Genomic DNA, 26,196 nt, shown 5'->3' with positions numbered 1-26,196 from the left:
TGGGGGACGGACAACAGAAAAGTGGATGAAGGGAGACGTCGGACAGGGCAAGAAATGACAAGATAATAATTTATAAATTATCAAGGGTTCATGAGGGATGGGGAGGGGGAGGGAGGGGAAAAATGAGGACCTGATACCAGAGGCTTAAGTGGAGAGCAAATGTTTTGAGAATGATGAGGGCAATGAATGTACTTTATACAATTGATGTATGTATAGATTGTGATAAGAGTTGTATGAGCCCCTAATAAAACGATTTAAACAATCAAACACACACACACACAAGAAAGGGCTCATCCACCCTCCACCCTCTCCTATGGTTCCAGGAAGTCTAGGGTCCGTGAGCATTTTTAATTCTGTCCTGTGTTTCCATCCCCTTGGATCAGGATTCTTTTATTGAATCTTCAACCAAAATACTGGAGTTGTGGTAGCTAGACAGTCCAGTCCGTCTGGTCTCAGGTAAAGTGGTTCCCGGAGCAATTAGCCACACGTCGCATAGCACCGCCCCCCACCCCCCCCAACTCCCCCACTCGCCTTTCTCTTTAGCTCCAGGCAAATGGAGACCAGCTGTGCCTCAGCCGGCAGGAGGCAACAGCTTTCTCCTTCGTAAGGAGTGTCAGCCTCGGGCGGTCCCTCCGGAGCAGGCCCACCCTGTCCCGAGCTGATCCACTCCAGGGCAGTGAGTTCCGGTTTGGATGCCTCGCCTGGCTGCTTGCAAGCTTTTATGACCCCACCGTTGTGCATGTAACGAGGAGGGAGGACAAGAGCACTGACCCGCCGATCTGCCGGGCAGTCCCCGGTAACCGAGACCCTAAACCTCCAAACAAGAACCCGGGCCACCTGCGGTGGCCGGCTGTACAGATGTGACCTCCCCACTGCTTGCTCAGTCACCGTTGTGAGGTGTCTGCCGGGCACTGACATCCTGGGCCGTGTAACAGAGACTGTCCCCATGAAGCCCCCTCTCTGGTGCCCACTACACGCTTTGTTCAACGCATGTCCCTCGTCCGTGGGTGTGACGAGGTCACTCCAGGTTTGTCTGTCTGTGGGTGGCTTGTGTCGCTCCGCATCATTGCTAGGCAGATAGACAGGGACAGGGTGTCCCTCCCAGGCCTGCAAAGGCCCTACAGAGGAGGTTGGAAAGAAATCAGGCCACCATGAGATGCCTATGCAGACCCCAAACCGCAAATGTTCCCCAGTCGGTGGGAGGGCGTGGAGAAGAGACTGTGGCAGAGAGAAGGGTGGATCCGAGATGTTGAGGGGTAAACACAGCAGGGCTTCACCATGAAGCCGATACTGGGAGCAGGAGTAGGGAAGAGGGTCCTCTGGGAGGTAGCCCGGTGGCGGTGATGGGCAGGACCACATTCTGGGGCTATGAGGGGCCTGGAGCCGTGAACAAAATCCCACGGGCGTTTATTTCCCCTCTGCTGCAGACCAGAAGTCTGAATTCAGCCCGACTCCTTCCGGAGGCTCCCGGGAGAATCCTCCTTTGTCTCTTCTGGTCATGTCCAAAAGCCGTCCCTGGGAGTGTGGCCCCTCATGATTCCACTGCTGTCCCTACCTGAGGCTCCTCCAGGGAGCCGGTGGCCCTTCTCCCTGACTCTGGCCCCGTGGAACATGGTGGAGTGACTCTCGGGCCCCTCGGGCCTGAAGCCCAGCTGCTGCTGCGAGGAAGCTCATGCTGCGTGTGGAGGGCCGGCTGGGGGCGGCCGCCGAGCCCTCCCCACTCCCCAGGGGATGTTCTGTGGGCAGAGCAGAGCTGCCCCAAGGGCATGGGCCACGCTGAATCCACATGGACTCCGCTTCCCGGAACTAGGCAGGTGTGGAGACTGGGCCGGGGGAAAGGGGGTCGGCTCGATATTCTGAGGTGTGAGCCACGGGAGCAGAGTGGGAGTCTGAGCCATGCCCTGGGAGGCCCTCAGCAGGCCCATGCCTGACCTCGTTCCGCTGGCTCCATTGACCGAGAGGACACACCAGCCACAGGGACTCTGCTCTAAGCAGCTGCTGGTCTCTGCACGTACGGCCATCTCGCCAGGGAGTTTTGTTGACTCCCCGATACCCCAACGATTGACCAGTTCAAAGCACAGTGACCTGTGTGGCCCAACCCCGGCCAGGGCACAAGTCCTAAGCCACCCAGCCAGCCCTGAGCCAAACGGATGTCATCAGAGGGGCTGGGCAGGGATGGGTTGAAATTTAACTCTTCGGTTCTGGGATTTGGAGCACAAGTCCAGGGTTGCGCTGACCCGAGTAAGAACGGGCCCTCGACAGAGACCACCTTGTGCTTTTAACTGAGGTCTGCGGGGGGGTTGGTTGGCAGCCAGAAACGGACCCAAGATGCTGAAGACCGCCACGATGGGAAGGAGGCACCTAGAACCTTTGAGTCTCTCCTTCTTGACCAGGCGGTTGTTGGGGGTGCCCAGGAGTCCTCTGCCGGTGCCGGGGCGATCCTGTGCTCAGGGGAGCAGGAACCAGGCCTGTAAGTAGATCCCGGCTTGGCATGGTGATGGTCCAATTGTGTCGCGTCTTTCAAACGGGGCAGCCGTCCCTGAGCCGGACGGGCGGGGTCCAGCTTCCAGCTCTGTCTCCTGAGAACTTGGAAGCCTGTTTGACCTCAGAGTACCAAGCGTCACGTAGGAAGTTGTTGAAAACAAGACACCCACTAAGTAGGCCAACGATCCCCCCACGTGGCTTTCTGACAGCCCATGCCTGGAGAAATAAACTCTGGGAACCAGAGGGTTCAGCTCCACACCCCCACCAGCTCCACACCCCCACCCCCACCCGCACCCGCACCCACACCCGGCCACCAAATCGAGAAGTTGGGGAAAGTGCGTCACCCCATCATCTGAAGTTGGAAACAGTGGCGTGGGTTGGAAAGAATCCAAGTGTCTGTCCTTCGAGAATCATGTAAACAGTGCGGTGGCCTAGACCCCATGTGCACCGCCACGGACCCTTCGTGCCTCCGTGGTGCCTCCGTGGTCGATGACAAAGTGAGCCCGGGACGCAGCGCCGTGCGCCCCAAGGTGGTGTGGCAGCATGCAGCACATAGCCCGAGTCTCATCTCCGGTGGTCTGAGGGGACCGGCGTGGGCAACAGCCTGAGGGGTCAGGGTCAGCACCGGCGTCCCACCAAGGGGCTCCTTCCTTGTTCTCGGTGAGCTCTCCTGCACTTCCTGAGGCCCGGCTTCTGTCGGCACGCCTGACGTTCCAAATCACGCAGGAGTTGAGAGGAGACTCCACAGGCGACATCGCTCTGCAGTCACTCTGGGGCCCCCACCCTCCTGCCTCCTCGAAGGACAGGAGGAGTCCTGGGTCAGGGCCCGCTTGGGGAAGGGCACAGGCTGGGCAAAGCAGTGCCCCCCTTCCCTCGAGTGGATGCGGACTCACAGCGACCCTGTGGGGCAGGGCAGAGCTGCCGGAGGGCTCCCGAGACTGGGAGTTGAGAGCCTGCGGAGGGGCTGCTGGACTTGAACTGCCGACCTTGCGGTGAGCTGCCCGGCATGTGATCCACGCCCCCGCAGAGGGCCACTGAAGAGGGGACAGGTCCGCTAGGCTGGCTAGCTGTGACAATGGACTCAGGGGTGGAGGGCTGGGTGGGGTTCATTCTGTTGGGGGCGGGGCTGACGCCACAGCCCCATGTGGCAGCACCCTTGTTCGGATGCGCTCTTTGGACTGAGGGAGACAAGTGGGACCGGGCCTTTCCCCGGGCTCCCTGCTGCCCTCTGAGGTCCCTCGCCCTGCCCAGCCCCCTCGAGCTTTCCCCACTGTCCCTGGGCCGCTGTGGAGTCACCAGTGATGTGGAGTCCCCAAGGCCACACTGGTAGACCAAAATGAGAGACAGCGCAGGCCAGCCAGCCCGGCAACAAGGGCCAAGTCCATGTTCCAGGAAAGGTCCAGAGCGAGGGGCCAGGCATCTCTGCAGGGGGCTCAGCAGCCACCAGTCCACACAGGCCTCCCAGGGTCTTGTCTGGCCGTTTCTGCCGCTCAGCTGCACTCCTCCTCTCTGCCCCAGGGCACCCCCTCTGGAAGGGCCCCCTGTCTGTGCCAGGGGGCACGAGGCAGTCCCCCATCGACATCAAGTGCAGGGACAGCATCTACGACATCAAGCTCCGGCCGCTCAGGGTAGCCTACGACCCGGCGGCCTGCCTCTGCATCCGGAACACCGGCTACCTCGTCCAGGTGGACTTCGCCGGCACCGCTGAGGGCTCGGGTGAGTCTGACCGTCTGACCGGGTGACTGTGTCCTCTGGACCCCAGCGGAGGGGGGGTGCGGCTGGACTTCCACTGTTGGGGGGCACTGGCTTCCTCCTGAGTCTGGAATCAGGGTGTGAGCAGGGCTTTGGGAGATGGCCTTCCATCCTTCCCAGTGGAGACGGGCGCACCCCCCACTGAGGTGTGCTTCCCCCCACCCTGCTCTGTCTCTGCCTCCATGGCGCCCCTCACCTTTTGTAAGGACATGAGTTGGGTGGGACCAAGGCCCACCTTGTACCGGCGTGACTTCCTGTTAATGTGGCAGTCGCATCTGCAAAGACCATTTCCAAATTAGACCGCAGTGCCCGGCGAGGACTGCATGGCTCTTTGAGGGAGGCGGGGAGCCATCCCAGGGTGGCGTGACCCCCCTCATGGTCTTGTTCCTTCTCAGACAGGGTGGGTCGGTGGGTCAAGCAGGGCCCTGAGGGGAGGAGAGCGGAGAGACCGCAGTGGTGTTGGGCGGGGTCCGCAGGGACGGCCTCCAGAGAAGGGAGAGGGAGGCCTGGCTGAAGGGTTCCCCCTGCTGGGCCAGGAGGACAGGAGGTGCAGGTAGGAAGGTAGAAGCAATGACCCCTACCCAGCTCCAGGCACTCTGCCTGGGACCAGGCCCCCATACCTAGTCACCCCTCTTACCAGCAGCCCCCGGTCAACCTGTCTCCCTGGGACACCCCACAGTGTCTGCCGGCCCCTCCCCCCCTCCATCCCATCCACGTCCCTAGTCAACTCCAACGACCCGACCCGTGACCACACAGGGCCACCTGGAGAGTCGAGCACAGACATCGTTGGGTGGGGGAGGGGGCTGATGATCTGCTGACCACACCCCTTAACCCTTGCATAGCTCCCAGGGTTCCCAGTGCGGGGTCTCAACACTGACCCACCCTAGTGCCTGCCCAGCTCCTTCCTCAATCACCACCTCCTATGCTGTCCACCCACTGGCCGCCTGGCCTTTGCTGTCCTTCGCCCGGTGCTCTGCTCACTCTCATCCCTGAGGTCCGTGTTTCGCTGGGTTGCATGCACACTGAAGGGCTTTAGACCAAGGAAGCAGCCCAGCCCAGCCTAACTCGAGTCCGCCGGCCCCATGCGGGCTGAAGGGCCCTCCAGACGCACAGTCAACGGAGTGGGAGCCGGGAGATCACAGGCCCATGGATGCAACGGCGTGTGGACCCAAGATTCCCGGGAGCCACGGCTCCCTGGGCGGCAGGCCGAGAAACCAGACACAGGATCCAAGCGAGCAGGAAGGCAAGGGGCGAGAGGGGGGCCAGCTCTGCTCATAAACAGGCTGCACCCCGAAGGAGGGCGGCAGCAGGCTGGACCACCCATCCCTTCCACAGCGGACCAAGGTGGCACCAAAGCCGACCATCGCCAGGGGTCAGGTAGGGTACCGCCTCCTCCAGGCCGCCCAGCGTGGGCCCCTGTGCAGGGGAGTCGGTGGCAGCCCTGTGCACACTCCCCTGGAAAGTGCCCTGGTTCTTGGGAACTGCTGTGGCAGAAATACACAAAGTGGGTTTTCTCGCAACTGAGGGGACTGAAGTCCGGAGTCCTGGCGCCATCCCTGAGGAAGGCTCTCTCTCTGCTGGGCTCTGGGGGAAAGTCTGAGTCTCCCACCCACCCCTGGAGAGCCCTGTGTGTCTCCGCATCGGTCCCCCTGGGTCTAGGAAGTTCTCAGCGCCGGGGCCCTGGCTCCATGGGTGAGCTCCATCACTGGCTCTTCTCTCCTGGTGGTACCGATGCCCTCTGACCTGTCTAATCCCGTGTATGAACCAGAAGGATGACTGGAGGCCAGCTTTTAAGGAGGCCCAAGTCTGGTGCACGGATGCCCTGTGAGGCCCCGGAGAAAGGTCCTTTCTCCCAGCAAGGCCTCACTGGCCCTGTGCTGCCTTAGCCAAGCCCATCGCAGCGGCTCTCACTGGCTTCCAGATGAGCCTGAAAGGAGACGTGCTGAGTGGAGGAAGGAATGGCTCCTCGAAGGAGAGCAGGCGCACTGTTTCCCGGATGGGACCTCCCTGGTGTTGGCCTCGAGCAGGCCTGCGCTACGCCGACTCCCACCACTCTCTAAGTCCAAGGCCAAGGGCCCTCTGCAGCAGACACTCTGCTCCTGGCCTCCTCCTGACTCCTCCTCTCGGGGCCTGCCCTGCCCCGCCCCGACCGACAGAATGACCTGGACGCTCTGGGCCCTTATTGATCAGCGAGACCGCTGCCCCGTGGCTCAGGGCCACAAAGGCCCATTTGCTTCTACTTTGCCTGCTGTTCCCCAACACCGCCTCCTGTCTCCCTCTCCTCTTCAATCCCACATGCCCTCCGCCCCCACAGCAGATTGTCCCTCCACTTCCTTCTCCGCCCCGCCTCCATCTGGAAACGGGGAGCCCTGAGAGCCAAAGGGACAGGAAGTGCCTGGGAAAGACTAGCCGCCCCGGGCAGGGTCCTGTCCCCTTGTGGATGTGGGGCCACGCGATGCCCCACACTGAAACGCCCGAGTCGCAGGACAGGAAATACCCGGTGGCCACCCCGGGAAGGAGGTGAAAGGACAAGGTGCAGAGGTGATGCGGGAGAATGTGGTCACGCAGGCCTGGGGATGCCCCGCCGCAGTGGGCGCCAGAAGCTCCCGGCCTGGGAAGTTTCCCCATGAGGGCTAGCAGGGGCCGGACAGTGAGGACAGAGGGTAGGGCGGTGGAGGCTGGGGGACAGGGGCGGATACTCAGCATCAGGACCCACCTGATCCAGGCCCAGGCCTGGTGGTGCGGAGGGTTCAGTGCTCAGCTGCCACCTGCAGGTCAGCAGTTGGAGCCTCAAGAGAAAGGTGAGCTTCAGAAACCCGACCGGAAGGTCCTACCCCCAACAGGGTCACTGACGGGACTCGCCCAGGGGTTCACAAGGAGGCGTGCAGCGCGTGGTGAAAGCTCTCGGCTGGCCAGCTGCTGACCGAAAGGCTGGGGTTGGGGCCAGCAGCTCTTCTGCGGTGGACAATGAGGCGTCTGCCCCCATCGATGAGTAGCCAGTTCTCCTTCTGTCCTTCAGGGCCACTGTGACCCGGGCGTGGCTGGGGACAGTGGGTCTGGTGGCTCCTGCTCCAGTGAAAAGCATTCACTCAAGCCCACAGGAGCAGGGGTTAAGGGTTAAGACTTCAAAGGGTCTTTTTTTTGGGGGGGGGGGGGTTGCACAGTTCACACCATAAGCCTGCTCCATAAGTGTCTGCTCAATGAACGAAGGAATGGTGTTTCTTCTCTGCGTCTGTGGCTGACGGACCCGTGATGACACTCTCCTCAGGCGCGTGTGTCCTTGGGGTCTACACACAGGTCCTACCTTGCCGAGGGGTGGCTGTGTCAGCTGACCTTGTGTGTGTCTGCTCTGTTGATGATGGCGGTCATTTGGACCACGGTTCTTTCTAAAAACTTTTTTATCGGGGGCTCAAACAGCTTAGTACAGTTCACACATCCATCCATGTGTCCAGCACATTTGTACATGTGCTGCCATCATCCTTTTCAAACATTTTCTTCTACTTGAGCCCTTGGAATCAGCTCCTCGTTTTCTCCCTCCCTCCCTCCCCAGTTCTGGTAATGAAGAGACTGCGGCGCCCACCATGACGGTAGAGCGCTACCCTGTGAGGAGGGCGCCTTGGGAGTCGGTACAGGAGTGAAGCGCCCGCTCTTAGCTGAAGGCCGCTGCTGTGACCTCCCTGGTGGATCTGCGGAGGAGGAGCAGTGCTCCCGCAAAGATGGCAGCCTGGGAGACCGCTTGGGGTCGTGGGGAGTCGGAGTCGGCTCGGCAGCCCCCAGCACCACCACCATTAGTTGAGCTCATGCTAGTTGCCTGGAGGGACACCGGGGAGTACTCTGAGCACTGGCCCACTTGGCCCTGCCCGTGTGCCGACAGAGTAGCGTCATATGAAGTCGCTGCATTTGACAAGTGTGGAGCCCGAGGCAGGGACAGCGAGCAGCCTTGCTCCACGGGACGGTAGGGTTGTGTGCCAGCACGGGTGGGCCATCACTCTCAGGGGCTTGGCAGTCATGCAATGATGTAGTACTACATCCTCTGTGCTGAGGTCCGATATGTAAGCTCTGTGGTGATTGCATCACAAGGCCACCAGGAGGGAGTCTCCTTAGGGACGGGATGTCTGGACAAAGCTCTCTAGCTTGCCCACTCTGGAGCTGACCTCTGGCCCGCATCACCTGACTTCTGGTTCTTGGGACTTGAGCCAGCCGCCTGCTGTATTACGGCGACCTTGGATTCACGCGCCTTGGCAGGCTCATCAGCCCCTGCTGACATGTCAGTCAGGAGCAGCCTCCAGCCTGGCATCTGACCCACAGACTTGGGACTGGGCTGCCCCTGTAGCAGCGTGAGCCGTTTCTTGCGATAAATCTTTACATGTACAAGGGGATTTTTTGAAGTGTATGCAAAGAGCTTATTATATTTCAATCCCGTTTTCTCATGAACTTCCAAGGCCCTTTCCCATAGACATATATGGGCATCGGAGATTTTGCCCCCCCGTAAACGCAGCCTGAGACCCTCTGTGGAAGCAGACTAGAGGCAGGTTGGCCTGATTTACACCGGAGGGGTCCTGGGGAGCAGGTGTGTCACTGTGCTCCCACCCCCACCCCCAAGGAGGGGACTGCCACTCGAGAGAACCTGCAGACCTCTGCCCTCACGCGTGCCAGGGTGGGACCTGACACAAAGCCCGGGGACAGGCGGGTCCTTTGCGGCTCGTGTTACCTGCAGCTTTGACGCATTCGAACGTCTCTGGCTTCTTTTGTACTTATTCTAAGCCCTGCCAAAACCCTGCTTATCCCATGAAAGCCCCACACTGAACACAGCTATTATGCCAGCACTGATGTGAAGCCGCAGGGAAGAGGGCTGTGTTATCTGGGCCTGCGTCAGCCCGGGCGTCACGGCTCCTAGCTTTTAGCCGGTCTGGAGCTCTCTGACATCATTGCCCCGTTTTATCTCGACGCCTGGCTCCAATGCACCTGCTCACACAGACAGCTGCCTCTGCCGCCCTGGCAACCCTGCCTGAGCAGCCGATGGGCCCGGGGGCTGGCACCCTTTGTCATGAACTGGCCTGGCCTCTTAGGGACTTGTTTCTTAATGAAAGAGGACTCCCTTGTCACTGTTACCACTAGGACACGCCGTGTCCTGAAACAGCACAGCCGGACAGGCACAATGAGAGGTCATGCGCCATAAGGGATAGGAGAGATGTTGGTGGACCACCCGGGTGGGGACCATCCCAGGAGAGCCTATCCTGCTGCCAAAGCCGTCCCCAGACACACCGTGCCAGCTTGTTTTTATTTAAGCGTTTCGAGAGGATAGGTTTGGGGGCCACAGCCTGAATCTGGACTCCTAATTTTACACAGCGGGCCCTCGTGGCATAGTGGGTCACACAGTGGTCACACAGTGGACGGCCATCCACAGGGTCAGCAGTTTGTAGCTGCCAGACACTCCGAGGGAGAAGCCCACGGAGGTAGGTCTCCCGTCCTGCGGGGCTGCTGTGAGTCGGAAACCACTCGATGGCACGAGTCTTCCCTTGGCAGCTTGCCCACTGCCATGGAGTGGACTCCCACCCCGGAGGACAGAGAAGTCTGTAGGGAAGCCAGCTGGAGGACAAAGAAGTCTGTAGGGAAGCCAGCTGCCTCGTCTTTCCTCCACAGAGCGGCTGGTGGATTCTAACCATGGACTTTCTGGTTGGCGATCGAGCACTTTAGCCATTGCACAATCGGGCCTGTCCCAGCCTGGCTGGCATGAAGTGCAGCAACACTGGGCTGGACCGCAGCCCCAGAGCCAAGGAGGGTTGGGCTCGGGGCGGAGCAGCCAGGCACCTGGCCGAGTCTCTGCCTCCTCAGTGGGGATCCTGGGTCCTGCCCTGCATGTCCTGAGTTGCTGATTGTCCGGGACAGCAAGCTCTCTGTGCAGGGCCAGACGCACCGGACATCGTGGCTGCCCTCGAGTCTGTAACACCCTGGCCACAAAGACTGCAGAGCGTCCCGGGCTGGTGATGACGTGCAGTGACCGGTGTCAGGAGCCCAGGACACAGGCGACAAGGGCCAGTGACCCTCTCCACGCTGTGACAGAGGAGGCCGGTCCCACTGTGTGTGTGTGTGTGTGCACGCGTCTGGGTGGGCTGAGAACCTTGTATGCCCCAGGCGGTTTGATCCTTAAGAAGACCCTATGGGGGGAGGTCCTAGGACCATCCCTGTTGTTACAGATGGGGAAACTGAGGCTGGGAGGGACTGTGTGACTGGACCCCAGAGCTCGGAGCATCCACACTGATCCCAGGGCTGTGACCCCGGTGCTCACTCCAGACCACTGCGCTGTGTGACCTACAGAAAGGCAGGGGGGAATTGCGCCTGATCTGACCCCGCCATGCCGAGGCAAGGCACTGGGTGGGGGGGGGGAGAAAGGCAGGGGGGGGGGGGGAACCCTGGTCACTCCTTCCAGGGTCACTGCCTGGTTCTGAGCATAGAGTGAACGTCCACAGGGCACCTCTGTCTCACAGGGCGGTCTTCCCTGACCCGTGGCCCCTCCCTCCTCCTGGACTGGGTCTGGGGCAGACGGTGCTACCTTGTCTCCTGAGGCTCATTCGTGTCCCCTGATGGTGTTAGTGTTCACTCCATAGGCCTGTCTGTCTTTCAGCTGATAGGTGGTCCCCAAGAGTGGGCTCAGGCCCAGCTTTTCAGGGTGCCCAGGGGCCGTGCACAGTTACTGGGGGCTCCGCTGTCTCCATCAGAACCCAAAGTCTGATCTTCTCAATGAATGTGAATCTTGTCGTTCCTTTTCCTCACCCCCTGACCAGGACCTTCTCGGCTCTGGTCCTGCATAGAGCAGCCACTGGCCAGCAGCGGTCACCGGGCACCGTCTAGTTCTTCAGGCCTGAGGGTCACAGACGCTGGGGTGGCATGGCCCACAAGTCCTTTGGAGGAACTTTTTGGGAAGAGACCAAGAGTTGCCCCCATTGTCTTTTCTTTATGTGTGTCCACTTTCACGGGGCCCCTGGACCGTCTTTACCACCCAGGCCTGACTGAGGACCCGCTGTGGAAACCTGTCCCTTCCTGCTGGCAGAGGGCTGGTGATGGGTCTGCCTGACTTTGCAGTGAGGCTTGGTCCCGCCAGCCCATTCCTAGCGGCCCCAGGGCTCTGTGCCCAAGGAGAAACTGACCGCAGGCCCATGATTCCAAAGCGGCGCAGGACTGAAGTCCCAGGCTCCAGGCGCTTGTCCAAGGACTCGCCACCAGGGGCCGCTCTAGCCCAACCCAAGTCACCACTGACCCCTCCGTCCCTCTCCGTCCAGAAGCCTGCTGGCCACGGATCTGCCCTCCGTGCACCGGTCCCCTGGAAAAGCTAAGGCTGGGCACACGCAGGCCCTGATTTCTGCTTGCCTGTCGCAAAGCCAGTGGAGGTAACAGGTGTCAGAAGCCGCTCCCTCTCGACAAACACGCGGCGCCTCGGGGTTGGGCACATCCTTCACACGGTGTCCCCACTGCTGCTCGGGTCTGTTCTAGCTGCCCACCCCACCTGCTTACACGTGCCCGCAACTGCTCGCACGCAGGGGCACCCATCAGGGTCACCTCTGGGCTCGGCCTCCTGCAGACTCCACTCCCAGGCCGGCCCACAGATCCAGGACTCCGCTCCAGGCCGCAGCAGGGAAGCGGACAGCAAGCAGGCACTGGAGTTTTGGGGGTTCCGGGTGCCTAGAGCAGTTGGTGGTGTCGGGGGTTACTAAGGGGGCTGCTAACCGCACAGTCAGAAGTTCGAGCCCCCCTGCCGCTCCAGGGGAGAAAGATGAGGCTGTCTGCTCGCTTGGACTCCCAGCCTTGGAAGCCCACAGGGGCAGTTCCATCCCGGCGTCACAGGGCCACCACGAGGCGGAACGGACTGGACAGCGGGGAGCTTTTTAAGGGTCTGCGCAACGGGACGATGAAAAGCCTGAAATCTCGCGGGAGGACCGAGAGGAGACACGGAGACCGGACAGCGCCCGGGCAGTGGAAGGATGGCGCCCGACCCGCTGCGCACAGGCTGCTGCCCCCCTTCCATCTGCAGGCGCAATCAAACGGGCTGCACCTGGACATGTATTTGCAAGACCACCATACCTGGGGGTGACCGGCCTTGTGAGCCAAGTTGCCCTTGGTCTCACAATGACTTCGGGAGGGAGGGGCTGGGGGGTCCCCTGTCACGGTTGGACAACATCTCAGGGGCTCAGCGGGTCACGGTTCCACCACCAGGGGTACAGTCGCATGACGTCACAAGAACCCGATCCTACCGCCAATTCGCGTCCCCACGCCAGCCACGTGCCCAAGGACCCAGGGTGGCCCAGCATGGGCCTGTCCCCTTCGGTGGTTGAACATTCTGCCTCCCACCCCACCCTGCCACGTGTCTCCATCCCGTTCTGTCCAGCCCCCTCTGCTCTGTCTGAGTGGGGACAGTCGGCGATGGACGCCGGGTCAGGGCTCTGCTCCGTGCAGAAGTCCGGTCCCGAGGCTGGGTTCCAGTTCCCCTCTGCTCGCGGCCACCAGGGATTCGGTGATGGAGGCCAGCCGCTGTCGCTGGGACGGAGTCTGGGGACGTTTGCCCTAGCCTGAGCAGGCGGGCGGCCTTGGTGCAGCTTGGTGCCAGCCTGCGCATGTGTGCACAGGAAATGCACATCCTGGGTGGCCCCTGGCAGAGGGGCGTGGCTGCTGCAGTGGGCAGACGCCCGGGGTTCAGAAGGCCTGGCTCTGGGCAGGACGGTGCAGGGCATCGCTGGAAAGAATGAAGCCGGGTGGGGGAAGGGGTCTGGGGCAGCAGGGTGGACGGTCGTGTGGCGCTGTGGCCTCCAGGCCCCAGACATGCTCAGGGCTGCTCGCAGGGGACCTGGGGGGAGACCCCACCCTTTGCTGACCAGTGTCAGCTATTTGCCGGGCACAGGAAGGCGCACTGGCCGGAACACACAAGCCCCTGCCATCCCTGTTTGCTCTGGTTCTTGGCTCTTGATCGGGCAGTGAACCTGGAAAGTGATGTTTCTATAACTTAATGTCCAGTCTCCTGGACATTCCGCCTAGCAGTGGGCTTATGCCTCGGGCAGCTGGTCTCATTCAAGAAGCTTCCCTGAGCTCACTCAGCGAGTTAGAGGCAGAGCTAACCTGCAAACTCGGGCCTTCCGGTAACTAGTATTCTGGAGTTCCCCCGAAATCTCTAGCAGTCCCGTGGGGTTTTTAAGGCTGTGGCTTCTTGGAAGCAGACCCCCATGCTCATGAACCCTGCTCCCATCCTGATGCCTGGCCCTGCTTCATGTGGTCCGGCTTCTCCGATGATGTGCTCAGCACACAGAGCGAGTAAGCGTGGTGAGAGGAGCCAGCCCTCCTGTACTCCTCCTGATTTTAAACCATAGAGTATGCCCACACGCGGACATGTTCTCAGGAGAGAGGCCGGTCCTTGGAGAAGGACACCATGCTCGGTGAAGTGGAGGGGCAGGGAAAAAGAGGAAGACCCTGATGAGACGGACGGACATGGTGGCTGCAGCCACGGGCTCACAGATAATTGAAGGGTGGTCCAGGACCGGGCAGTTCCATTCGGCTGTCTGTAAGGTCACGCGTCAACACAACTCATCCCCTTACTCTGTTTGAACAACTGCCTCTGGGTCTGCGTACATGTGCCACATGAGCCCGGCGGAATGTTCTAGAATCCCCATTCTTCTCCTTTGTTATCCCTCCTTTGTTGTGGTCCACAGAGTTGAATGCATAGGCCTAGTTAATAAAATGCAAGTAAGCATCCTTGTGGCAGCTGTGCTTTCAGCCAAGCTCCGCCTGATGCCAACCATCCTGTCCCTGTCCCACAGCCTCTTCTGAGCCCTGCCTGAAATTTCTGGCGGCTCCCGGCCAACGGACTGCTGCGACTGTCTCAAAATGATCTTCGGCAAAATGTTGCTGACGTGGGATATGGATGATCTTTGACGATGTCTGCATTCTGTTGCGCCACCTTCTTTGACATGGCACAGATGTGGGTCTCTTCCAGCCAGGCAGCCAGGCGGCTATTTCTCAGACTTTTGGGTGTAGACGCGCGCGTGGTTCCAGTGTTTCCTCAGCTCGTGAAACACCTCCACTGGGATCCCTTCCACTCCTGGAGCCTTGTTTGCGCGAATGCTTTCAACGCAGATCGGACCTCGTCCTTCCGCGCCACTGTTCCCTGCTCATCTGCTGCCTCCTGAAATGGTGCAGCGCCAACTTTCTATTTGGTGCCGTGACTCTGTTCCTCCCATCGTCTCTTGATGCTTCTTGTCTCCTGCAATATTTCCCCCATAGAATCCCTCAACATTTTTTCCTTTTCTTCTTCTTTCAGCTTGAGAAGTGCTGGATGTTCTTCCCCTTCGGTGTTTGGGCTCAGGGTCTTTGCACCTTCCATCCTAACCTTCGATGTTGTCTCCTCAGCCGCCCTGTGACATGGTCTGTCAGCTCCTGCACTGTGTCGCCTCTTCTGACCACGTCTGCCAGCCTGTGCTCAAGAGCGAGCTCCGGAGAACTCCCCTCGGTCTTTTCCAGGGTGTGTGTGTGTGTGTGTGTGTGTGTGTGTGTGTGTGTGTGTAAGAAAAGACCAAGGGGAATTCTCTGAATCTCTTGTGCACAGACTGGCAGGCATGCACCAGAGCGATGAAGCCAGAGAGCTGAGCAGATCGTTCCAGAGCTCGGCCGAGAAGACAAAGGAAAGGCTGGATGGGGCAAAGACCTGGCGTTAGAAACCCATAGAGAAGAGGCTGCCATGCACGGCGCCCTGGTGGTGTAGTGGTTGCACTTTGGGCTTCAATCCGCAAGGTTGGTAGTTCAAAACCACCCACCGCCTCACTGGAGAAAGGCAGGACTTTCTGTTCCCGTAAAGAGCGACAGCCTAGAAGCCCACAGAGGCGGTCAGCACCAACTCGCAGCAGTGAGTTTGGTTTGGTATGTTGTAGTTTGGGTAAAGATGTGCAGAAGGAAATTCGTTTCCCATTCAACGATGCAGGCACACGTACGACATGAATCATGCATTCCCTCTTTTAAAAAACAAACATGTTTCGCCCTCCCATCCTTCCTTTTCTCTCCCTCCCTTCCCCCAACCACCAGAGTCTGTTTCTTTTCCTATTAAAACCTTTTCCTCTTGACCCCCCCTCCCCTGGCTTTCATAGCAGCGACCTCCTCTAGTATTTGTCTTGCTGGGACTGGCCAGCTCCACTCAGTGGGCTGTCTCCCCTGCCGCCCACGGGGCCAGGGGCCTGAGCATCACCACGGTCCTTTCACAGAGGTGCTACTCCGCGCATGGTCCCCCCACCACCCTCTCCTGCAGTGCGGGCAGAGCTGGGTGTCTTTTTGGTGATTGCTTCTCGTCACTGCACAGTGCCAGCACACTGCTACCAAGGAGCCCTGGCGGCTCCATGGTTGAGCATGGGGCAGCTCATGGGCAGGTTGGAGGTTCAGCCCCGGACCGCTCCGCAGACAGAGACGAGCCGCCGCTCCCATAAAGATAAGAGGCCCTAAAACTAGCCCTCAGTGTCAGTGCGGCTGTCCTGGTCGGAAATGACCCAAGGGCTACGGGTTTGGGAAACTGGCCCCTACCTTCACCCCAGCACCCATGGTCGGAGGGAGCCCCCCACACCCACCCCATGTGGCCTGCACCATGGGCCGCCGCCCTGGCTGATGGGGACACCAGGGGTGCAGACAGGAGCCCACCCCTGGCAGCGACCACACTTGTTTGTCCCCTCAGCAGGGCTCGAACTCTGGAGACGGGGACTCCCAGACTGCACTGCCAACAACTGGGCACCCTGGGGACCCCCGACATCACACCCCCCTGTTTCATTTTCCAGGCATCAGTGGGGGGCCCCTGGAGAACCACTACCAGCTGAAGCAGTTCCACTTCCACTGGGGCTCGGCAGATGAGTGGGGCTCGGAGCACACGGTGGACAGTCGCGCCTACCCGGCCGAGGTGCGTGCCCGCCGCCTGCCCGCCGCAGAAACCTAGGTTGGACTGTGAGGAAACAGGGCGAGGGTGGGAACAGAAGCAGGGATGGGGTCCCAGGGCCGCCAAGTGCAGTGGCAGAAGCACAGGTGATATTGGGGATCTGAGAGAGGAGTCCTGGTAGCACTGAGGGTTGGGCGCTGGGCTGTTCACTGTGAGGCCGGCAGTTCAAGCCCATGGAGGGAGCAAGGTGAGGCTCTCTCCTCCCGTCGAGTGACCGTCTCAGAAGCCCATGGGCAGTGCCACCCTGTCCTGCAGGGTCGCTAGGGGCTGGGATTGACTCAATGGCAGAGGGAGTTAGTGCTGAGTTGGAATCGGGGGTCCTGGCGGCTTAGTGGGCGACGTGTTGGGGAGTGTGAGCCACAAGGTCAGCAGTGCAAACCCACCAGCCGTCCCGAGGGAGAAAGATGAGGCCGTTGGTCTCCATGCAGAGTTACAGCTTCGGAAACCAGCCCCACCCCGGCCGGGGGGCAGTGCTAGCCTGTCCTGTGTGGTCACTGTGCATCGAAATCGAGGGGCCATGAGGGAGTCAATGCAAGGCCCCCACAGCCCGTTTCTCTTGAGTCGAAAGACCCCTGCGGCTACTCAACCAGGCGTTCAGAGCCCGAGTCCAGCTGCCGACCCAACGGTGCTGGGACCCCCACGCCGGGACGCAGCCCCCAACCCCCAGACAGCCGCGCCTGCCCCACAGGAGGGGTGGCCAGGCTCTCTGAGCTCCGAGGCAGTAACTCCCTCTCCTCCTCCTGCCACTCGTGTTTCAGCTGCACCTGGTCCACTGGAATTCTGGGAAGTACCCGAGCTACGAGGCGGCCGTGCTGGGCGAGAAAGGCCTGGCCGTCATCGGCGTGTTTCTGAAGGTAACGGTCGCTCGCCTCCGCCCCCGCGCCCCCAGGTGCGGTGAGCTTCCAACTGGCCCCCTTGTCCGTGCAGCTGGGTGCCTCGCATAGGGAGCTGCAGAGGCTCGTGGAAGTCTTGCCGGAGATCAAGCACAAGGTGAGCTGAGCACCTTGGAGCAACAGGGCTTGGGCAGCAAGGTGGCCTACGACGGAAGGACACGTGGGAGGAGGGCACGGAGGACAGCGACCCTGGTTCTGTGGAAAGGACTCTGGAGGAGGAATCGGTGACCTCTCTGGACATGCCATTAGGCACCATGGAGAAGGCCCAGTCATAGTTCCTGACGCCCAGGGGCCCGGCGCTGCACCATCCTCACAGCCAGTCCTGTGCCTGCGCCCATTGTCACAGCCACTGTGTCCAGGGTCTCCCTCTCTGTCACTGCCCCTCGACTTCACCAAGCAGGATGCCTTTCCCCCATCACCTGTCCAAAGTGTGTGAGATAAAGTCTTGCCACCATTTCTAGCCCCGCCCTTGGCCGTCCCAACTGCGGGGGCCTACTGGGAGCCCTGGCACCAAGGTGTCAGACTCCAGCAGGGTCCCCGTGGCGGACGGGTTTCGGCAGAGTGTGTACACTAAGACTAGGAAGAAAGGCCTGGAGACCGGCCCGAGACCCAGTGGGTCACAGCAGCAGACTGTGGGTACAGTGTGGTGGGCCGGCCGAGGTGCTCGGAAGACGTGGACACGGCCGTGGGCTAGGTGGCCGTGGGTCGTGAAGATGGCGGGACTGGGCAGCATTATGTCCTGCTGAGCAGGGGTCACCGGGAGTCAACACCTGGTCTGAGAACACGGAGGCTGGGGAAGCGGGACGGTACCCTCAAGTGTCCCAATCTTTCCTCCCAGCTCAGTCGCCGGAGGACTCGGGACTGGGAAATTCCAGAACGGTGTGGTTTGTTTACCCAGCACCAAACAAGAAGTGAATCGCAGTGGGAGCCGAGCGGCCCACTCGGAGTGCGGACGCGGTGCAGCCCGCGCGAACAATGGTGCAAGCGGCAGGGTGGGCGATGGAAGCGGGGCCTGCCCTTCCTGGTCCCCCGATGGCATTTGATCTGCGCCGACTTGCCTCCCTTGATGTGGACCTCAAAGATGGGGACCAGGCTGTCCAGAGGCTCCCCAAGGCCAAGGTGGGGCGGCCCCCACCCCATCCCCATCCTCTGCCTTGCTGGCCAGAGGCCAGAGTAAATCAGGGCTGGTTTTCCAGGCGTGTCCGCTCTCTGCGGTAGGGCCGGGGCTCCACCTGGGGTGTGGGGGGCTCAGTTCCTCCCCTGGACACCTGTAGGGCACCCTTCCCTGGGGACGCGTGGTCAGGAAAGCCCTGTCCCTGGAGAAGGACATCATGCTTGGTCAGGTGGAGGGCAGCGAAGTAGAGGAAGGCTCTCAACAGGATGGACGGACAGTGGCTGCAGCCGTGGGCTCGGACGGACGTGGCCACTGTGAGAACAGGGCCGGGCCGGGTGTCTTTCGTCCTGTTGTGCTTCAGACCGACTTGATGGCACCTCAACACAACTGTGCGGGGTGCGCAGGGGTGCTCTGGGCAGTCCCGGGGCATCTCGGGGCCACCGGGGAGCGAGGAGAGTGAGGCCGCTCCCTGTGAGGTCAGAGCCCCCGAGGGCCGGCCCAGCCTGGGTCCCCGAGTGGGAAGGGATGTGTGTGACCCCCGGTCTACAGGTTCCCCATCTGGAATGCTAGACTTCCATTAGTTTCCATGCAGCCCAGCCATCAGGGAGCTGGGAACATTCGTCACCCAGTTTATTTCCTCGAATCAGCTCCTTCCCGCCCAGGCCGCCCTGTACCCCCCTCTGCTCCTCCTCCTTGGGGTCAGGCCCCACTGGGCCTCTGTGTGCACGTGGGGCAGTGGAAGACTGACATGAAAGAGGGTGGGGATTCCTACACGCTGTGTAAGCGCGAGTCATGCCGGGCGTGGGATCTGCTCTGTAGCAGCGGCAGGGAGCGCACAATATGGGGCGTCCTCGACAGTGGGGCCGTGGACTGGTCACAGGCAGGGCTGGCCAAGCCTGCCCACGGACGTGCCAGGGCAGAACCCTGAGGTCCAACGCTTCCCTGGTTCTGACTCCTCAGGACACCGGGACGGCTTTGGGCCCCTTTGACCCTGCGGGCCTCCTGCCCCCCTGCCCGGATTACTGGACCTACCCAGGCTCCCTCACCACGCCCCCGCTGACCGAGTCTGTCACCTGGATCATCCAGAAGCAGCCCATCGAGGTGGCTGCGGAGCAGGTGAGCGGTGCCGGTGACCCGCCCGCCTGGGGCTCGGGGAGAATCATCGGGTACAAGGCCCAGCGGGGACAGGGGCTGGGTGGAGTGGGGCTGGGGCCCTGGGTCACTACTGACCACCGGATGTCCAGCTCTGCACTAGGCTGCAGATGGCTATGCTTGGGGGTGGAGCTGGTTCCCTCCAGGGGGAGGCTCCCCAGGCAAATGGGAGAAACGCCTCAGCAGCTACGGTTATCGTTAGCGACTGTCAAATCACTTTCAACTCACGCGACCCGGCGCAGGACAGAGCAAACAGCTGTGCGCGTGCTCACTAGCATTCTCAGCTTCAAGCCCACTGTTGAAGCCGTGTGATGGTCCGTCTCACCAAGGGCCTTCCTCATTTCCGCTGCCCCTCTACTTTTCTCAGCATGATGTCCCCTGGCAACGTGTCCAAAGCACGTGAGATGAAATCTCGCTAGGGTCACCTCTAAGGAGCTGCCCAGCTGGACTGCTTCCCAGACAGGAGACCCGGGGCACAGCGGGTTACAGGGTGGGCTGCTAACTGCACAGCAAGGCAGCCATTCAAGGCCACCAGGGGCTCTGTGAGAGAAAGACGAGGCTCTCTGCTCTCAGGAAGGTCGACAGCCTTGGAAGCCCACAGGGGCAGCAGCTCTGCCCTGCCCCATAAGGCCGCGATAAGCTGGAAGGGGCTCCATGGCAGCAAGAGATGTGTTTGTCCTTCTGGCCGTCCGTGGAGAATACTCAGTGTTCTGTGCCCATGCCACACTGTGCGGGCAAGTACTTGCAGGCATGTTTTGAAGTCAGACTATTTCCCCTCTCTGGAAATCTTTAGGATCCGGGAGGACCTGAGAGTAACATACGCCCTACAAGCCCAGCCCTTGCCCAGGACAGACACCTCGAATCAATCTCAGCACTATTCAACACCCTGGCTCAGATGCACTTTGTCTGAGGATGGGCTCACAGTGGTGGGGGCGGTGCTGTCGAAACGTCACTCACAAAGCGTGGGAGGGTGCTGTGTGCTCCAGAAGGTGACCTGGGGGTACAGGTGACTATGCACAGCCCAAGCCTGAACTGCTGAAGGCACGAGAGGAGGCCCCTGATGTCGCCCGGCTCCCCTGCGTGCCGAGGGGCTGTGTTCAGAGAGGGTGGGGACAGAGGGGACAGCACGGCAGTAGCTGCAGTCCTGTACCAAACTCCAAACCCACACCACTGCCTCCGAGTGGACAGCAACCCCGCAGGACTGAGTGGGACTGTCCCTCTGGTTTCCAAGACTGGTTTCCATCCGTCTGTAGGGGAGCAGACAGCCTCCGTTGCCCAGGGGGGGCGCTGATGGCGCTCAGCGGCTGACCTTGCCTTCACAGCCAGTGTGTCACCCACCCACAACCACTGTGGCCCGCAGCCCAGTGGGCACAGAGGCAAGCCCGGCTGAGCGGGAGCCCCAGACCTCTCTCTCGGGCAGCAGGGCGGGGGACCCAGCCTCCTGGGAGGTGGGGGGGAGGCAGTGTCCACGGCTGGAGCTGTGCTTCTCCGGTCTCTGGTGGGTGCGCGGCCGGTCAGAAGACGTGGCCACATCTGTCCTCTGAGGCGCCTCTGGGTGGCCTCAAAATGCCACTCTCAGTAGGTGGCCGAGCACGCTGGCTGTCTGTGCTGCTCTGGGGCGGGGATGGGGGCCTGGGGACCTTATCCACCCTGAAGCTCTAGTACGCCCGGCAAAACGGCCGCCTTGCAGCCACAATTCCAGCTCAGGATTTAATGAAATGTGGGATTTATCCTCAGGCAAGTGGGAGGGACATTAAACAAAACAAACACATCTTCCTGTTCCCTGACTGAAGAGTGAGTCCAGTGTTGATTTCCATTTCTCTTACAAACCACACTCACTGCCTCGAGCCCACGGTGACAAGGTGACCCGCCAGGACCGGGCAGAGCTGCCTCAGGGGCTTTGCCAGACTGACCCTTACGGAGTCCGTCCTGTCTCTCCCCTGTGGGGCGGCTGGGGGCCTCCAGCTGCTCACCTTCCGGTGAGCAGGCCGACAGACAAGCCACGTGCCACCACCACTAAGCTCACTGACATGGAGTGGATTCTGACTCATGGCCACCCAGCGTGACAGGGCAGAACCGTCCCTGTGGGTTTCTGAGACTGAAGATCTTTGTGGAAGCAGAAAGCCTCATCTTTCTCCCGAAGAGCAGTTGGGGGGCTCGAACTGCTGACCTTGTGGTTGGCAGCCCAGCAGGCTCCTTGGAACGTGCGAGGTGGGTGTTTATATTGTATGTTTTCGTTAGTTATTGCTCTCAGACCCAGGATCTTAAACAAGGTCATCCTTTGTTCAGCTCTCCGCGTTTCTGCGGGTGTGGGTGGCAGGCAGTTCTGGCCCGGGGCGCATCTCTCATGAGGCTGAGGCTGCAGTTAGGAGAGCTTGGTACTTGGCGTCCAGCTCCTTCTGGAACGGGCGGTCCATAGACAGAGGACAAAGCTGCAATGCCTCTGACAGCCCGGCCTCAGGAGCCACACGGGTCACTTCTGCCACGTGCTATGGGTCACGTGAGGCCATCCTGATTCCCCGCGGGCGGGGACTCTCGGGGAGCTTGTGCACACCGTCCCTGCACCCGGCTCACTCTGGCCGCTCTCTTTCCCAGCTGTCTGCATTCCGCACGCTGCTGTTCTCCTCCCCGGGCGAAGAGGAGAAGGTGATGGCGGACAATTACCGCCCACTCCAGCCTCTGATGAGCCGGACCGTCCATGCGTCCTTCCCCGTCACTGGGCAGGGCGCGGGCCCCTGAGAGCATCCCCTCCTCGGTGGTGGACAGAACGGGCCTGTCAGCGGAGGTGCTTCATGGTCTGGTCACTTGTAACTCCCGAGATTAAAGACCAAGCATCCACTTTTGTCAGCCACGTGCTTTTCTTATTTTTCTTTCTTTGTTTCTTGAGCAGGAGAAACTCCTCTAAGAGGTTTGCGTGTGGCAGGGACCCTAACCCTGCAACAAGGGATTCCTCTTCTGGAACCAGGCAGGAGCCCTGGGGCCTCGGGACCCAGGACGGTGCCCCTGGCCGAGGGCGCCATCAGCCCCCTCTGGATGCGACCACAAGGTGCCTCCCCTCTGCCCTCGCCGCCTGACAGTTCCCTCCTCCTCTCCCAGACTCTGCCTCGGTTTCCCAGGCAACGCACGCCATCAGAGGTGCACCTTCTTTCAAAGTCCAACCTCCTGGGGTGCAGGGGAACCCGGTGGCCCAGAGTGGGTCCCCTGGTCCCAATTACTGATGAGGGGTCCCCCCCCCCCACGCCCAAATAGAAGATGGCTAATCACATGCCACCTGACGACCCTGGGCTGGGCAGAGTGGCCGGTCAGCCACGCCCGGGGAGGACGCAGTACCTCAGGTAGCCACAGGGGGCAGAGTGAAGCCGGAGAGGTGGGTGGGAGGTGCAGTGGCCCTGGTTCCAATGGTTACAAGGGCTGCAGGGAGGCAGGTGACCCCGTGATCAGGGAGCTGGCCGGGTGGGGGTTCTCTGCCGCCTGGTGGGGGGATTCCTGAAGAGTAAATGGGGCTCATAGATGTGGACCAGGCATGTGGAGTTTTAGGTCTGAAGATCATTTAGCAGACAGGAGCAACTGGGCTGCCCTAAGGCCAGGGGCTGCCCCAGAGAAGGGGATGGGTGGCCTTTATCTCAGACCATAATTAGAGGCAGAATGTGACACCATTCTTTACGCTGAAGCAGTGGCCTGGTAAATAGCCCCTGTCCTGGGCAATGCCTGATGATGTTGTTTGCCATAAAGCCACAAACAGGCTTGACTTTGAAGCTTCCAGCTCCATCCAGGGGTCCAGAGCATGCTCGAGAAACGCCCAGGGGTGTCACTCTTCTGTTGTCCATGCTGGAGGGGCCCTCTGAGTCTGGACACAGACTCCACCTGACTGAAGTTCTGCAGGGAGATGTCCCTGGTTGTCCCCACGTGGCCCTGAGAGCCTGCTGTTGGCCTCTTTGTAAGACCCCGCAGCTGCAGCACGGCTCTGATATCACAGAGGCTGCTGTCCATCTCTGCATTCACTGGCCCCAGGTTCCAGACGGGCTGTGTCTCCCCACCCCGGCATCCCCCTGCTCCTTGGAAGCCACCCTGCACAGTCTTCTCATTGACACGCCCAACAGCCTGGATCGCGCAGCGTCCTGGGGGTAGAGCGGTGCTCACTGCACACGCCAGCCCCATGGTCAAGGCAGGTTGGCCCTTTGTGCTCAGAGCTCCTTGGGGGCTATGGTCGTTACATCATCTGGGGTCAATCTGAGGATTCGGAGTGTAGGGGTGGCGTCTAGCCTGTCAATCAGATCACAGCCAATGAGGCCTCTGTGTGGGCGTGGCCTTCTCCTGAGAATTCTGGGAACTCCTTGATTTCCTCCTTGGAGAGGGGAGACACTCTCTCTGCTCACTCCCTGAGAGACATTTCTGAGGAGAAGCCACATGGACCTACGTTGATGCAGCCCTGGGAGCCGGAGAAGCCACGTGGAGACCCCTGCCAGCACTGAGATGCTTACACTGCCACTGGATCCACAAGACTTCCCACCCACTGGCCTGTGATCTTCCTGCATTCGGCGCCATTGCACGTGTCTCATGAGTCTAAAGAGGACTTTATAGATTGGTATCAGACATATGGTCTAATATTGGACTTGTGGACTTGATCTGGACTGGGCTGGGATGTTTTCTCAATAGTCAACTGCTCTTGTACATAAAGCTCGTTCTTGTACACATAGGACTTTCTATGGATTCGTTTCTCTAGTCTACCCAGCCTAACAGGGGCACAGGCGGTGCTGCCCTCTGCCAGTCACCACACGGCCAAGGGTATGAATGCACCTGCAGTGCAGCAGAAGGCAGGCTGGTGATCTGCTTCTGTGAAGACTGGGGTCATTGCAGACCCCTATGGGGTACAGTTCCACACCTCGGCCCTCGGGATCATCACCATGAGTTGGAAGCAGGCCAGCAGCAGAGGGTCTGGGTGCCTGTGTGAACTTGACCTTCAAGGCCAGCATCTGGCTGGCTAGCGTCTCTTTCCTGGAAACCTCTGGCCTGCCCGTCTCTATCTCCGGCACAGCGCGCATCCATCCACTAGGGCCGAGCCCAGGGCTCAGGGATGGCAGGCACATCCGCCCGAGGGCAGCAAGCAGGGCAGAAGGACCGGGCTGCAGGGTGACTCAGCTGCCGGGACTCGGGGGCTCCCATAGCCCACTGCTGGGAGACTCGGGCCCAGGAGAGCATCCAGGCCCTGTGCCCAATGGATCTCAGGGTCTGAGGCAGCTGCCAGCAGCTTCTCTCCGGCCGAGCCTAAGTCTTGCAGGCAGAGAGCCGTATGGCCCAGTGGCCCTCCCTAGACCGGTACCACGAGTTCCCAGCTGAACTGTGCTTCCGGAGTTCCCAGGGGCCTGGGTGCAGGGGACAGGCAGGGCTTTCTCTCAAGCTCCATCCTTTGGTGAGCAGCTGAGCCTGTTCACCTGTGTCTCGGGGTCAGACGAGGCCGTTAGTTTCTGAGGATGGATGTCTTCACAGGGGCAGCCGCAGGCTGCCTCTTCCTCCCCAGGAGCCGCTGGGGGCTTTGAACCGTGACCCCTGCAGCTAGCAGCACGCTGCGTAGCCCAGCATGATGGGGTGTGCAGTGGACGCTAGATAAGCACTGATCTTGTGGCTGGCCAGCAGCGACTGTGGCGCCGGGACGGCAGCAGGGGGTGAGCCTGCAGGGAGCCAGCCCCTGGCGCCCCTCCACCAGCCCCTAAGCCAGCGTGAGTCTCTCCCTGCCGGCAGCCTCCCCTCCGGATGAATCCTGAGGAGCTGAGAATTCTGTGTTTTCACGGATCGGAAAGAGCGGCCCTGCACCAGGGTCGCTGGACCGGGCAGGCCCTCGCTGTAACCTTCACGTCAGGTGCTGGGGGGGGGCGGGGGGGGTGTCTGGTGGCCTGACCCGTGCTTGGAGGCAGTGGTAAGCCCTCCCACCCCCACCCCCACCCCATGTTCCCCCGAGACAAAGAGAAGCCAGAATCAAAGGCGAGGGCCGGCACTGAAGGCCGTTTATCTTGGCAGGGAGTCCGCGCACCGGTCACTGGTCACAGCTCAAGGACAAAACACTGGCTGTCTGGTCACTGCTACAGAGAGAAGTGCCCGCCCTCCCTAGGCTTGGTCCCAAGAAAAGACAACTACCTTCACGTGCCCGTGGGAAGGCCCAGGGGAGGGCAGGGGCCAGCATGGTGGGGGACCCGGCCTGCAGATGGCTGGTCTCCAGGAGGAAGGAAATTGCGTTCCGTTTGATCTGGACCTCAAAAGTGTTTCTTGTCATTTTAGGAAAAACATGTTTAAAATGTATTGGGTAAATGTCAACCAACGTGGTCACTAATAACAACAGACCCCCAGGACAGGGCAGAACTGCCCCTGCGACCGGGGTTTCCTGTAACTTTACCGGAGCAGCTGGTGCCTTCTAACTGCCGACCTTGCGGTTAGCAGCCCGATGCATAACCACTATGCCACTGGAGAGCCACGCATTCGTGGCAAAGAGGATCAAAGATGAGGTTTTCCCACGGCACTTTCTGAGCCTGCTCAGCTAACAACACGTTTGCCCCTTTAACTGTTTCAATCACAGTGACATGAGACAGAGACCCTGCACCCTTCCCCGGGAGCTCCCCCCACCCCCCCCCTGCCCCCGTAACCACAGAGCTTTCATCTCTAAGCACCAGCCTCTTCTGGAAAGTTCACGGGCATCCTGGACCAGACGGTCTGTGCCCGTGATGTGTCTCCTCAAGGTGGGAAGGGTCGCCGTGCAGCTGTGCGGCTGCTGCCCGTATCGGAACCCCCGGATTTCTCCGGATGGCTGGTGTCTGGGAAGACGGGAGACTGAAGACCCAAGGCTCGGCTGAAGAATG

The 26,196-nt window shown here is 60.6% G+C and overlaps 1 protein-coding gene across 4 annotated transcripts; it reads left to right on the top strand.

The window, feature by feature from the left end:
• The first annotated feature begins 2,200 nt into the window (after positions 1–2,200).
• Positions 2,201–23,661, top strand: CA5A (carbonic anhydrase 5A). Of its 4 annotated transcripts, XR_006680401.1 has the most exons (8): positions 2,201–2,470; positions 4,003–4,200; positions 16,035–16,153; positions 16,948–17,043; positions 17,117–17,179; positions 19,157–19,312; positions 21,944–22,143; positions 22,239–23,661. XR_006680401.1 is itself a non-coding variant. In XM_045293714.1 (7 exons), the coding sequence occupies exons 1-7, from the start codon at positions 2,329–2,331 to the stop codon at positions 22,085–22,087; spliced, it is 918 nt and encodes a 305-aa protein (XP_045149649.1). In that variant the 5' UTR covers positions 2,201–2,328; the 3' UTR covers positions 22,088–22,186. The 4 variants fall into 4 exon arrangements, 3 of the variants coding, with proteins under 3 accessions (XP_045149649.1, XP_045149650.1, XP_045149651.1); XM_045293714.1 differs by lacking the exon at positions 22,239–23,661 and having other exon boundaries at positions 21,944–22,186; XM_045293715.1 differs by lacking the exons at positions 21,944–22,143; positions 22,239–23,661 and adding an exon at positions 20,142–20,951.
• The last annotated feature ends 2,535 nt before the right edge of the window (positions 23,662–26,196 follow it).

Source organism: Echinops telfairi, unplaced genomic scaffold, assembly GCF_000313985.2.
Source record: "Echinops telfairi isolate 266 unplaced genomic scaffold, ASM31398v2 ScPeMD7_2291;HRSCAF=2852, whole genome shotgun sequence".
In the NCBI taxonomy this organism is placed as follows: Eukaryota; Metazoa; Chordata; class Mammalia; order Afrosoricida; family Tenrecidae; genus Echinops; species Echinops telfairi.
Note: the sequence above shows the minus strand (reverse complement) of the source record. Positions and strands in the feature narration are given on the sequence as shown.

Bases quoted from the DNA above. Each gene is read 5' to 3' on its own strand.
- CA5A (XM_045293714.1), top strand. From the start codon at position 2,329: ATGCTGAAGACCGCCACGATGGGAAGGAGGCACCTAGAACCTTTGAGT. The intron at 4,201-16,034 runs GTGAGTCTGACC...TTCATTTTCCAG, and splicing joins CGGCACCGCTGAGGGCTCGG to GCATCAGTGGGGGGCCCCTG. The intron at 16,154-16,947 runs GTGCGTGCCCGC...CTCGTGTTTCAG, and splicing joins GTCGCGCCTACCCGGCCGAG to CTGCACCTGGTCCACTGGAA.